The sequence below is a fragment of the Periophthalmus magnuspinnatus genome, chromosome 17, assembly GCF_009829125.3.
Source record: "Periophthalmus magnuspinnatus isolate fPerMag1 chromosome 17, fPerMag1.2.pri, whole genome shotgun sequence".
In the NCBI taxonomy this organism is placed as follows: domain Eukaryota; kingdom Metazoa; phylum Chordata; class Actinopteri; order Gobiiformes; family Gobiidae; genus Periophthalmus; species Periophthalmus magnuspinnatus.
Genome location: NC_047142.1, coordinates 9,677,687 through 9,691,644, shown reverse-complemented (window position 1 = coordinate 9,691,644; position 13,958 = coordinate 9,677,687). Strand labels below are relative to the sequence as shown.

Genomic DNA, 13,958 nt, shown 5'->3' with positions numbered 1-13,958 from the left:
TTTAAAAAAGTTATTCCGTAGAAAATGTGTATGTATATTATGTATTTGTTGATGTCGAGGAGGGGGAAGACTTCAAGTTCTATAGAAAAAAAAAAAAAAAAATCAAGCTTCTATGGAGATGTCATTATTTTGCCGGAAATGTGACACGGTATATTTTGTATTATTATTATTATTATTATTATTATTATTATTATTATTATTATTATTATTATTATTATTATTATTATTATTATTATTATTATTATTATTATTATTATTATTATTATTATTATTATTATTATTATTATTTATACATTAATTTATTTTTTTACCTGTTTATATTAACAAGCCTCTTAAGTCCTTATAAAAATACATTTCTAATTATTTAATAACATTAAACTATACTATTATAAATTAGAATACAAAACGACTTTGCTAGGTATGTTACTATTTGTGTAAGTCTATTTATGACCACAAGATGGCAGTGTTATAAGTTTATTTACGACCACAAGATGGCAGTGTTGGCCACAATCGACACCACTTATACTCAAAACCTGTATAATGACATGTATAAATACAGTTAATGCGTATACCGTACAAAGTCTCCCTTTTCAATCTGAACATTTTCAGTCCTTGTAAACCTAGACTAAAACTTAACATCACAATAAACACATCTACTGTACTGTTTGAAAATGTGACAAATGTCCACATAGCACAAGCATTTGGACATCAGCTTATCTCTCTCCACAGAGACAAGCAGGTAACTCCACCAGGCCAAGTTATGGGGCAGGTTTGTGGAGTAGTAAGAAAATATTGTCAGTAACTGTATTGTCAGTAAAAGCACCTGTACTTGCATACATGAGAGACACATTCGTTTAATGCCATACTGAGGAACATTAAGTGAAAAGCAGTAACAATGTGCACATTTTCTCTCTGTCTCTCTCTTTCTCACTCAGTCTCTTCATGCATTTGCACAGTGCTTCACATAGTTTCCCAAAAGGTCATCATGGAGGTCATATTCAGTTGTGTTTGCATGTTCCAGAGCCGCCCGTGTGTTGTGGACATATGATTAAAATACAACTACTGCTGCAGGGCACTAATGTTTTTAATGTTACAATGTCAGACGGCACATTAGAAGCACTGGCCCATTTCAGCCACACTAACGAGGAAATATCTAAGCTCTGTGACGTTCAACCTGTTATCAACTTATGGAAAAATACTGCTGTTGTTGGTGTAAAAGTAAAGTTTATTTATCTACTTATATCAAGGTTTGTGTGTAAATTCCATTCAGTGTATTTCAGTTCAATTTATCTGTGTATATCTCAGCAGCAACAGCAGTCACTTTGCACGGCTTCACAAAAATTGTTCATTTAACCAGCAGACAAGGTTGGTAGGAATTGTTATTTCTAGAAATGGTGCTTTTCAGTTTTTCAAATATTTATGTCTACCCTTTGCAAATACCAGATTGTGTGCATTATTTAATATTTAGTTCTTCCAATTAAATGAACTGTAAAAGACAAATCTATAATCTCTTGAACCACTTGTACTTCTACTTGAGTAATATAATTTTGAAGTACCATTACTCTTACTTGAGTAAAATGTTTGGCTGTACTAACATCATTGGTGCGATTCCAGCTCTCACAGGTCCATACTGTCACTGTGTCCTTGGGCAAGACACTTAACCCCCCCTCACCCCGAGTGTAATTATGATATAATGAGAAGTACAAATTATAGTTACTAATCAAATCATGTTTCTATAATTATGGTGAAGAATTAGTTCTCAAGCTAAAGCAAAAGGCCCAATTCAGTACTTGTATCTGTACCATTCTATTATACAAATATATTTATCCATCTCCACCAGCAGGTGACGCCAACGGGCCAAGTTATATGTCGGGTCTGTGGAGAGATGACCCTGCTCACACAATAATAGGAACAATAACACCTGCAACTGAATAAAAAGCAATACTACTACTACTACTACTACTATTACTACTACTACTACTACTACTACTACTACTACTACTACTACTACTACTACTACTACTACTACTACTAATAATAATAATAATAATAATAATAATAATAATAATAATAATAATAATAATAGGCCATGTCATAACATCTCCAAGGAGACAAGAAAGTTACATAATGCAGCTTTAATGCATGGCTCTCATCTGTATATCACAAAAACCCTGGAGAATCCCGTTTCATTTACATTTTTTCCAGTCATACATGCTTGTTACTCATTCAAACCTAAACCTTTAGAAGTTGAAGTCTTCCTCATTCTTTTGACTGGTGGAAATCGCCCTCTCAGCTCTTCGGACGTGACACTTCTGACCCACATGTTCACAGTTTTATGATGTTTTCTCAGGCATCAGCATAACAGCTTTAAAACGGCCTAACTGTCACCGCGGTGCTGTCAAAGTCTGCACGAGTCCCAGAGCTGCCTCCTCTGAACAAACAGTGATACACCAGTTAATATTACATCCAGCACAGAAAGGGCTGTAAAAATTCCTCTCATGATCTGTGCCATTAAAAGGACTCGAAAACATAATGAGCTGCACACAGCTCAAAGTGGGTAAGTGGAAAATAACCAGCACTGGAACAAGTACTGCAGTTTGTTACTGAAGTAGAAGTACAGATACTGGAGCAACAAAATACACAAGTAAAAGTAAAAGTATCACATGAAAAAAATCTATTCAAGTAGAAGTACAGATACTGGAGCAACAAAATACTCAAGTAAAAGTATCACATGAAAAAATCTACTTGAATAAAAGTACAGATACAGAAGCAAAAAAAAAAAAAATCAGCTTATATAAAAGTAAAATGTACTTAAAGAGTAAAAAGGTTTACCCAACCTATCTACCAAATTATATATATATATATATATATATATATATATATATATATATATATATATATATATATATATATATATATATATATATATATATATATACACCCAACCTATCTACCAAATATATATATATATATATATATATATATATATATATATATATATATATATATATATATATATATATATATATATATATATATATATATATATATATATATATATATATATATCTCAAAATAAAAATCTCAAAATAATTACTATTCTGTAAATTATCAGTTTCTACATGTGCTTCCAGTGTCCAACCAGGAAGTAAAATTATAAACTAAATCAAAATGATCAAACTGAGGAAAACAAAAAACTATGTTTTTTAGTAGTAGTTATATACACAGGCTAAGTGCTCTTACAGATACACACTTAAAGCTGGACTGTGTAACTTTCTAATGGAAGATACACCACCTTATGTCTCCGTGGAGATGATATTGTTTGCCTGTATGTTCTGCAGTATGGCATTAAACTTACTTATCTCTGTAGAGACAAGCAGGTGACACCACCAGGCCAAGTTACAAGTCAGATCTGTGGATCGGCAAACCTGCTCACAGTCAGAACGCATGGTATGTTTGATCAATAAAAACACCTGTAATCATATGGAACGCAAGATAGATATGCTCAATGCCATACTGCGGAACATTCCAGGCAAAGCGCTAACATCTGCATGGACATAAGCGAAGCCACGCCAGAAAAGTTACACAATGTACATTTAAATACTCATAAAAAGTCCAAAAATATATGGATTTTAAGCAGGCATATAAAAAAATGTGTACTTTCTTTTTATTTTATTTTTTATATACAAAGTTACATTAAACCTTCGCTCCAGCCTTGATATACTGGTCACATTGTTTATCTAAGTGCAGCCCACCCTCCTCTGACACTCTGCTGAAGCTGTGCCAACAAAACTGATGAACTGCCGAAAAGGGGAGTGAGTGAGCGCGATAAGAGCCGTGCATCAGTCAACACGTGCAGGGCAGCTCACAGTTAAGGTTAGACACACTTGTAGACTTTTTATCTCCCAAACTTCCCTAAATGTTCCCATCACGGCATTAACCTGACCTCTCCGGAACACTTGACGGCATCCCGGATTTCCTAATTGTTTATTTGGACTGGATCAGTGGTTCTCAAACTTTTCACATCACGAAGTACTACGGACCTGAGATAATATTTAGGTTTACAAGTACTACCGGATCTAAACCTGGATTTTATCGGGATGTGGTCTGAAATGAGACTAACGCTATAGAAATGCTAGTTTTTATTAACGATTAACCCAAAGAAGAACAAAAAAAATGAATAAATTTGTCTCTAAATCAAACACATATTGAAACTACAGAAGGAACCAGCCCGCGTACCACAGTTTGAGAATCACCGGACTAGATAAGGTTACGAAATATGCTCCCTCGTCTGCTAGTAATGCTACAGGCCCGACTGCAGACTGTATATCTAAATAAATAAATAGCTAACTTGCTAGCCGCCACGTTCCAAACAGGAAGTGATCATGGGCGCACTTCCTGGCTCCGGTTCACTTTACATTGAAAAAGCGTCACCCCTTTTTTCATAACTGCTGCTGTCAGACTCGTCATTTTGGCCTTAAAATGTTCGTATTAGCCCGCGCTACATGATCCTTGTGTTTTTATTTGGCTACTTTGTCTGTAATTCAAGATACATGATCATTAATAACAGACCAATGAGGTGCCGTGTTTCCCTGAGGTCACTCCCCGCCAGCGTTAGCAACAGTCGACGGGCCTGACACAGTGGTTGAACCCAGAGGTCAAAAAGCAGGAAGTGGATTGTCGTACAACAGAAGGACACTCCAGCCTGTGATGTAACTGTGTTGCTATAGTTACGTCACTTCCAATCTGCATTGTAGGGCACTTACTGTAGGACCTATAACACGACTTACCGTAACACTGGTCATTGCGGTCAGGAGATACATTTGCTTACTCTGAAATATACTGAGGGATTTTTGTGGAAAGCTGACTGTGTGTGACAAACCTGGTTTCAAAATCAGTGACAAGTTGTAGTGTCAGCGGATGTTCTTTAGTGCAGGAGTTTTCATCAGATGGACAATGATGCTAATGAAACTGTAAACTGTAAAAACCGCATTTCCCATACTGCACCTGTGTCCACGTCACAGTTTGTATTTTGCAGGTGTAACAGTCATGGACCAGGTCTGTCGTACTTCCATGTTCTTTGTTTTTATATTGGCTTTGTTTAAATGTACACTCACATCTCATTATTATCCCATTTCTGAACCTTTAACGTAATTTAAGGCGAGGCACAGCAGGTGAATAGGAAAAAAACTTAAAATTCACGATATCGATTTGAAACTTCTGCTTTTGTTTACTCACATAAATGTACGAACAAAATGTGTTGCAAGTTTTTCATCAGGTCATGTTTTCATATAAAAATAAGGCATTGTGTGTGTGTAAAAATGGCAGAGATGGACCATTTTTTGGGACATTCAAAACAGAAACATGAAAAGAGGTTGAAATGTCTTGTCTAGATACTAAAATTATACAGATATTTTGGATATTTTATTTAGTATTTGCGTGAACTGGAGCTGACTGTAAATGTGCTTAAAAAATCAAATTTTGGCTAATTTTTTGGAGTTAAAACTTCACTTTACCTTAAATCAGACTTGGAGTTAGAGATAAAAAAAATCCTTAAGTAAGTTTTGTCCAAATGTTAGTACTCGACTAGAATCTATGTGCATTAGTGTGTGCAGGTGCAACTTTAAGGGCTGAGCTTTATGTCCCTATGGTGGGAAAATGCAAGTTGATTGAAAACAAAAAAGTGAAAACAAAAAAATGAGTTTTGCCTGTGTTGTCTCCCCTTAAATGACTTCCAGCAAAATCTGATGTGAGGAATCAGAGGGACCATGATCAGACAAGAATGACAGAAATGATTTTGCTGTTTACATGTCATTTGGATGATTTTGTAACTCCAAAAATCTGATCATAATCACATTCTGAGTGAGCATGCGACCTCAAACTGTGTAATGAGTGAGCTACTGTGTCCACTGATTGTCCCTTGTGCTTCATTACAGTTTGTCTGAGTTAAGCCCTTAAGCTATTGCCATATATTCTTGAGTCTATTTGTGTAAGTGTAATTGTGTTTGGTCTCAAATGAAGCCCTGTGTGCAGATACTTACTGCGACATAAACAGCGATGTGAAGGCTCCTCTACATGTTCAGACTAGGAGTGAAGTGAAACGTCTTCATATACACATACATACATTTTGTTTGTATTTGGTACTGATGCTTTTAAACTGTATGACTTGGGTTAAATGTTTTGGATCTCCTTCCACAAGCTTCTCACAATAGTTGGCAGGAATTCTGGCTCATTCCTCCAGACAGAACTAGTGTAACTGAGACAAGTTTGTAGGCTGCATTGCTTGCACATGCCTTTTCAGGTCTGTACGTACATTTTCAATACGATTAAGATCGGGGCTTTGTGATGGCCTCTCCAAAACATTGACTTTGTTATCCTTAAGCCACTTTGTAATCATTTTGGCAGTAGGCTTCAGGTCATTGTCCATTTGGAAGACTAATTTGCGGCGTAGCTTTAACTTCTTGGTTGATGTCTTAAAATGTTGCTTCAGTATTTCGTCATAATGTTCTTTACTCATGATGAATCAATTTTGTTACATACTGCAAACTGTAAACTGGCTTTTTTATGTTTCTTTTGGAGTAATGTCTTCATCCTGCAGAGTGTCCTCTCAGCTCATGTCAATGTAGTGCTCGTTTCACTGTGGATAATGACACACTCTTTCCAGCTTCAGCAGCATCTTCACAAGGTCTTTGGCTTTTGTTCATGGGTTGATCTGCACAGTTTGGACCAAAGTGCATTCATCTCTTGGACACAGAACCCATCTCCTTCCTGAGGGTGTGACGTTCTCATGGTGTTTATATTTGTGTATAATTGTTTGAACAGATGAACGTGGCACCTTCAGGCATCTGGAAATTGCACCAAAGGATGAACCAGACTTGTGCAAGTCTACAATTCTCTTCCTGATATGTAGGTTGATTTCTTTTGACTTTCCCACAATGTTACACCAGGGATCTCTAAACTTTTCTCATTAAGGGCCACATATGAAAACACAGACAAAGCTGAGGGCCGATTGAGGGTCATAGACTGGTCGTGAATACAGTGAATACTTTAAATCTGCGTTATTATTACAAGTTAGACTGAACCACTAGACCTTTATTCACGCTTACATCCTCAATGGGACACATTAAATATTTGATATGGGCTTGTTCAAGTAGATTTTCAGAAGTGTACAGGAAAAAGAACAGTTTAAAGTAATATGGGCCAATTCACCTGGGAGCTTGAGGGCCAAGAATAATTGGTCTGAGGGCCGCATTTGGCCCCCTGGCCACAGTTTGGGCATGTCTGCATTACACAAAGAAGCAGTGTGTTTCAGGTGTGCCTTTAGATACATCCACAGGTGTGTCTGATTAACTCAGGTGTTGTCAATAAACCAATTAGAAGCTTCCAAAGACATGACATGCATAGTAATCTCACTGTATGCAAACTACTGGCTTTGAAGAAAGTAGTGAAAAAAATGTGTTTAAAAATCCTTCTCTCATTATTCTGGCATTTCGCAAATATAAATAATTTTGGTAATCCTAATTTACCTAAAACAAGAAAAGTTTAGTCTGATTTCATGTCAGACAGTGAGACAAAAAAAGCACATGTGTCTTTTTATGTAGTGTATGTTAACTTCCGGTTTCAACTTTATACCAAACACCCAACCCTCGAGTATGTCCCAGTTTTGAATTTTGAAAATCTAGTCCCCCTGCCCTGAATGTTTTACAAGGATCACATGACGGCATGAACTTGTCCGCTTCACTGCATGTAGTGAAAATACCTGTATACCTGTAGTTCCAGCCAGGTATTTAGCTAATAATTATCCGCCATTACAATTGTAGGTGCATCCAACTGCAACCTATCGCGATCCTGCCACTGATTAGCAGTTTTAGCTAACAATACCTCGTCAGCTTGTCTTGGTCTTGTGTTTGTGTTGATACAGCTTTGGCTAGGTGCACTGAAAGTCATTTGAGGGTTATTCAATGATTAGCTCAGGATTATTAAACTGGATGTGAGCGCGGGCTACGTGCGTAAAGAGGATAAAGGACATTCCTGTGACGGGGCCAAACAGGAAGTTTTGGTGATCTCCTCATCTTGTCTAATCATAGCGTTTAGATCTGAAGCATAGGCTGGAAGCGCTTTTTATGGCAAACTGTATACAATGTGTGACATATGGACGCCAATGTCAAGGTCGATCGTTCATGTAGCCAATATTGTGTGACTGTGTGAAATGGGGAATATACTATAAATAAAACATGTAATGGTGACCTGAGCGTGACCTCTGAAGATGATGAAAGACGCGGCGTTCTTTTAAAGGTCCTATATTGCACGAAATGGACTCTTGGGAGCTTTAAATTGCCCGTATTACGCAATTTTCTTATCTGTGTTTCCTCATCACAGACATATCCGGAGTGCTACTTTGTTTCATTCACACATGTTTGAGTAATCCTTTATTATTTGTCTGTTTATATCTTCAAAGCTCAAAATGCTCTGTTCCACCTTGTGATGTTATGAAGCAGTAGTTTTCAAGGTAACGTCTAGCTTCTACTTTTAGTTCAGTCGAAATGGGCAGTTCCAGGGCTGAAATGACTGAAATGATTCTAGTGAAGGTGTGTGGAGTTTAAAAACACAGTGGAGCACTTCCTGTATTACCACATGACATCACAAGGTGGAACAGAGTGTTTTCAGTTTGAGAGAAAAACGGTGTAAATATGCAGGTTTGTGTGTTAAACGTGTGTGAATGAAACAAAACACAACTCCAGGTCTGTTTGTGATGAGGAAACATGATAAAAGAGACCAGAAAATAGTGTAATATGGACCTTTAAACTTGACTCAAATCCAGCATCACTTAGGACTTGGACAAAACCAGTTACACCTTTAAAGAACTTATACTGCCAAACGTCGTATAAGGTATATGCAAGTATAATCAAGTTTTTAAATGTTGTTTAAAGCTATAGAAACTCACAGAGAGATCAATTTAGTAATCCCAGTGTGCAAAATATTTCCAAAACTACGCTGGACATGTGACTCTGATTCAGACTTCAAATCTCAAATCAGAATCAAACTGGGAATAGTTGAGCCGCAGTAGCTCTATCAAGTGTAAACTGTTGTTGTGTCCTTTAGCAGGACACTTTGCCCACCTTGCTTAGTGTAAATGTGGTTACAAGCTAAACATCACTGAGTATGAACTGAATGAATAATGTATGAGATTTAAGCATATTTGAGTGTGTGGAGTATATGGGAAATGTAATGTTATTAGGGCTGATACTAACTGATACTAAAACTAGTGTCGATACTAGATTCTCATTTGAGCAGGTATTGATACTAAAAGAGTCACATTCACAGGACAGAAATGAACCTTTCCTGAATATCTTTACAATGACATAGACTAGTATACACCCATGGACCACTATGAACCTACTGGACGACTGAGGGATTACACAGATATAAGGACACGTGGATATAAAAGAAAGTACTATTATTTAATGTTGAAAATCACATTCACACATATTGTACACATACTTTTTTGGAATAATATCTAAAGTAAATAAAAACCCAGTTGTCAATAAAACAGTACAAAGTTTATCTTAACTTACAGAAAAATGCATTAGTGACAACACAGACATACAGGAACTTCACAGTCTACGTGAGCGCAGCAGACAGTCGACCCGACCGTTTGATTACACTGCAAAAAAATAACGTGACAATAACTTTTTACACCCCGCCCTGGTGAAGAATCCAACATGTGGTTAGTGGTGACAAACAGTACGCTATTCATGGGTTCCTGTTATAGGCAGCACTTTGAGGACTTATTCTCATTCACACGATAGAATATTCTGTTTTAAATGGTTATTCGCTATGGCAACCACTATGGAAGTACTATTTAATGCTGAAAATGATATTCTATTGTCTAAATAGTATCAAAATCGAGTTTACTGGCAACAGGCCTAAGTTTTCATGTGAAACCCCTGGATAGCAAACTGCTGCAGGCTCATTGTTTGGGCCACTGGCTGGGTCCCGGGCTGTCTCCCTCTCTCAGAAGGTTAGCATCTGCTTCGTCGTCCAGCCCGTTCAATAGAATATCTCTCCGCGCGCTCAGGCTGGGCGTGCGAGGGGCGAGGATCAGGTCGTAGATAAAAGCCGCCGCGATGCCCCCGCACATAGGACCCAACCAGTACACCTGTGAGAACAATACAAGAGTTAGCATCGTGAGAATTTAGAAAGTCAAAAATAATACATGTTAGCTATTGATTATCTTGCAGCTATTTTTAGTTTTCTTCTGGTGGAGTTTGTCTGGATCTAGAAGAGTTAGTCGTGGTCTTATCTGATTGAAGTAGCCACTTAGTTTCATTTTGTTCATGGTTTAGCAAAGGTGGATAATCGAGTTCGCTTTGAGTGTTTAGAAAGGTCTAGATCTTTAGAAAGTTTAAGCCAATGGGTCGCGGTTTAGCTCTGGTGAAATAGAGGAGTCTTTTCACTAGATATTGGCATTTCCAGATATACAAGGGACAACTGCGCAACTACAATCAGTCCTCTGAATTTGTCAAACCAGTTTTGAGTAGCCTATTTGTGTAAAGCCCCACCATGTAACTTTTTAGCTAAATAATATGTTTTTATTGCACTGAAAAATGTAATGTTTCCTTACTGTGAGCGGGTTTGCATCTCCACAAATCTGACTCTTACTTGGCCTAGGGGAGGAGGAGCCTCCACCTTTCTGTTTCTATGGAAATGAAGCTTCTTTGGGTATAATATTCCACAGTGGGGCATGTTTCCATGGAGAATGTAAGAAGTATGACTATTCGATTTCCATGGAAACAGGCAGGTGTGCTGCTTTAAGTAATAGTTTAGGAAATGTAACTTTATACAGTTTTTGCAGTAGATTGGATTATACGTCTTCAACTTTTCCCTTCAACTTAACTTGATTATTGTGGGTCCACATTTATTAAAACTACCTCTCTTTTTGGCATAATACTTTTAGCGTTCATATCTCATCATGAATATTCCATTACCCAGTGGTACTTCATTTCATTGCGTATGACGGCCGGGCCAAAGGAGCGTGCCGGGTTGATGCCACATCCGGTGTAACTGATCTGTGAGGATAATCAGAGCATTACATTAGCATTAACATGGCGTGGAAGCTGATCTAGCTTTAGCAGCTGTCAGCGAGTACAGAGCGCACGAGTGATGAGAGGGATAATATGGGCTCATTTCAACAGCATCCAAGCATGAGATGAAAACAGCTGGCACGGGCTCACTGATACACTCCAACCTATGCTAAAAGACATAGGATCTGCAGCTCTCAACACTCTCAGTCAGAATGGCACTTCCTGTTCAGTAAAACTACGGAAACAGAGCCAAAAAAGAACATTATTTCCAACCTTTAAAAGCAACCATTGTGTTACTTCCCATAAGCCAAAGTTTAGAATTTTTGGTTAATATACAGTACACCACAGGTAATATAATAAGATCAATTCTGACCTGCAAATTCTATGTTTCTTTTGTTTTTTCTAAGTTTTGAAAAGTTTCAGAAACCATTTGCGTTTGCTCTCATTTGCTTTTCCAAACTTCCCATGTCCTGATGAAGTGAGTTAAGTTACATCATTACTTCAAGCATTTTTTTTCTACAGTGTGGCTCAGTGCTAGAGCTGCAGTGCTATCTCTTTCATAAAAATGTGCTGTCTCCAAGGCATTTTCATCCAGTCACTATTCCCCTGAAATGCTGACTAAAAACGTTTCCATTCTTTCTTCAGAACATTTGGCAGAAAAATGCTGCATCAAGATATGTCTGTGTAGTTACAAACACGCCCTAAATATGGGTCATGGTCTTCGTCACATTTTCATATAGTGCTTGTCCACCTTCAAGTCGACCTTCAGATCTGTGGACACTCTACCAACTGAGCTACTGTCGCCCCATTTCACTTATTACCAGATTTTTTGAGTTATAAAACTATTAAAATGACCATCACAAATCTCCATAAATGAGATAATAATGAGATTTTCTTGTGGATGTGAACATAGCCACAGTTTATCCCCCCTCACCCACTAAAGTACTGTTTCAGACTTCCTAAAGGTATTGTTTTATAATTGTTATTCTAAGTTAGGAGGTACTTACCGCCACCAAGTGCCCCAGTGTGACAGACAGGCCGATGGCCAGTGGAGCGGAGCCCTGCACATCAGAGCGTCTCTTATCGGTGACGGCGATGACGCACAGGACCAGCTGCAGAGTGGCAAAGAACTCTATGGCAAAACCCTGGCCCAGAGACACGTTGCCAATCTGGAAAAGACATCGGAACAATCTTAGACTTTTTAACTGTGTCTGTGTATGATTCTTGGCCAGTTATGCAATGCAAATTCTCCTGTTCTCAATCCTATTTTTATTTTTTTACCTAATAACAAATATAATACAGTATCAGAAAAAATTGGCATAGTTAATGGATATCAATATGTTTAATTCATTGAGTCATTTGAAACTTTAAAACGTTGCTCTTTAGTTTCAGTGTCCTACTTCACAAACATGAACAGAGCATCTTTACAGACTTTGGAACTCTTTGCCCCTGGAGTTACGCTCAGTCACTACTTTGTCCCTGTTCAAAGCCGAGCTAAAGACTCATTTGTTCACGATTGCCTTCAGCTAATGACATTTTTTTATTGTTTGTTGTTTTGTATATATAATTTTTGTTGTTGTTGTTTTTACATTTTAATGCACTTATGAAAAGCACTTTGGTTCAGTTTTTGCTGTTGTAAAGTGCTATACAAATAAAGTTTGATTGATTGATTTGACTGATTAAATCAGTTCGTCTGCAGAATATAATAGAATGTGTGTATTTTTACTTACTTTATAGGGGTGTAACAAAATGTGCAGTATTGTATTATTACAGTATCTTCACTTTTATATTCTATTGAATGATGAGCTCCCGGTGCTAAATATGATTATCTGTTGGTATGGTACAGTAGGATTATATGATCTCTACAGTATCTATGTGTTATATAAATAAATACACTTGAGTATCTCCTCTCTCGTCTCTCCACAACACTGCATGAAATCTGAGATATCATGGAAGCACTGTGATGCTGCACCATAACATTCAGGTGTATTTCCCAGCTTTCCTCTGAATGCTTAAACCGTCCTCCCCCTCACCTGGTTCACCCCCAGTCCGATCGCCCGAGGCCTGAATCCATTCAGCAGCGCACTGGCCGCCACTGCCCCCAGCATCTGTGCCAGAGTGTAGAAGATGAAGCGCAGAAAGCTGATCTGACAGCTGACCAGCAAACCAAGACTGACCGCTGGGTTCAGGTGAGCTCCACTCACATGCCCCAAACTCTGAGCCAGGGTCGCGATGGCCAACCCAAAGGCCAGAGACACCTTCACCTCCTGGGAGTCTTTAGATGGGTTCCCTATGGCCGCACCAATGCCGAAAATGATAAACAGTAGCATACCGATGAACTCTGCGGCCACGGCACGCCAGAACGCCCCACTCTTTAGTTCCCTCATGGTGACAAGGACTGAATAGTGCAGTGTGTTCAGCACCTTGAGTTTTATGCTTCAGAAGATGGTGTGAAAAGGGGAGGGTGATGCAAGTTTCACACAGTCAACGGTCACATTGTACATAATCCTGTTACATATGTGTTTTGTTATGTTTAACATACATTATTTGAAACAACAGCAGAGTCAAATGTCAGTTTTTACCTTAACATTAGAATTCTTTGCCTAACCCTCAGTCATATGTTGTGAGGCCTTAAAATGGCGGCGTGCAAGTCACCACCCCTAATGTGGAAGCATTTATGCAGCAGTCAGTTTGAACACTATATGTTTATTTTCCATATGTGCAAGAATGCAATATATATAATACGTGTTTGCAATTTGAATGGAAGCCTCGCTAAGCCTAAACCAGGATTACAAAACAATGTCCTCTGTGAAGAACAACTAAATGTCCTCTTATATTTATGAAAAAAGTATATTCAGATGTCTTTAAACATGT

The 13,958-nt window shown here is 37.9% G+C and overlaps 1 protein-coding gene across 1 annotated transcript; it reads right to left on the bottom strand.

Moving 5' to 3' along the window:
• Positions 1 to 9,684: 9,684 nt before the first annotated feature.
• On the bottom strand, positions 9,685 to 13,471 carry LOC117385206 (aquaporin FA-CHIP-like). The gene is made up of 4 exons (XM_033982475.2): positions 13,118 to 13,471; positions 12,092 to 12,253; positions 10,989 to 11,069; positions 9,685 to 10,159 (listed from the first exon to the last, which is right to left on the bottom strand). The coding sequence occupies exons 1-4, from the start codon at positions 13,469 to 13,471 to the stop codon at positions 9,971 to 9,973; spliced, it is 786 nt and encodes a 261-aa protein (XP_033838366.1). The 3' UTR covers positions 9,685 to 9,970.
• Between the last annotated feature and the right edge of the window lie 487 nt (positions 13,472 to 13,958).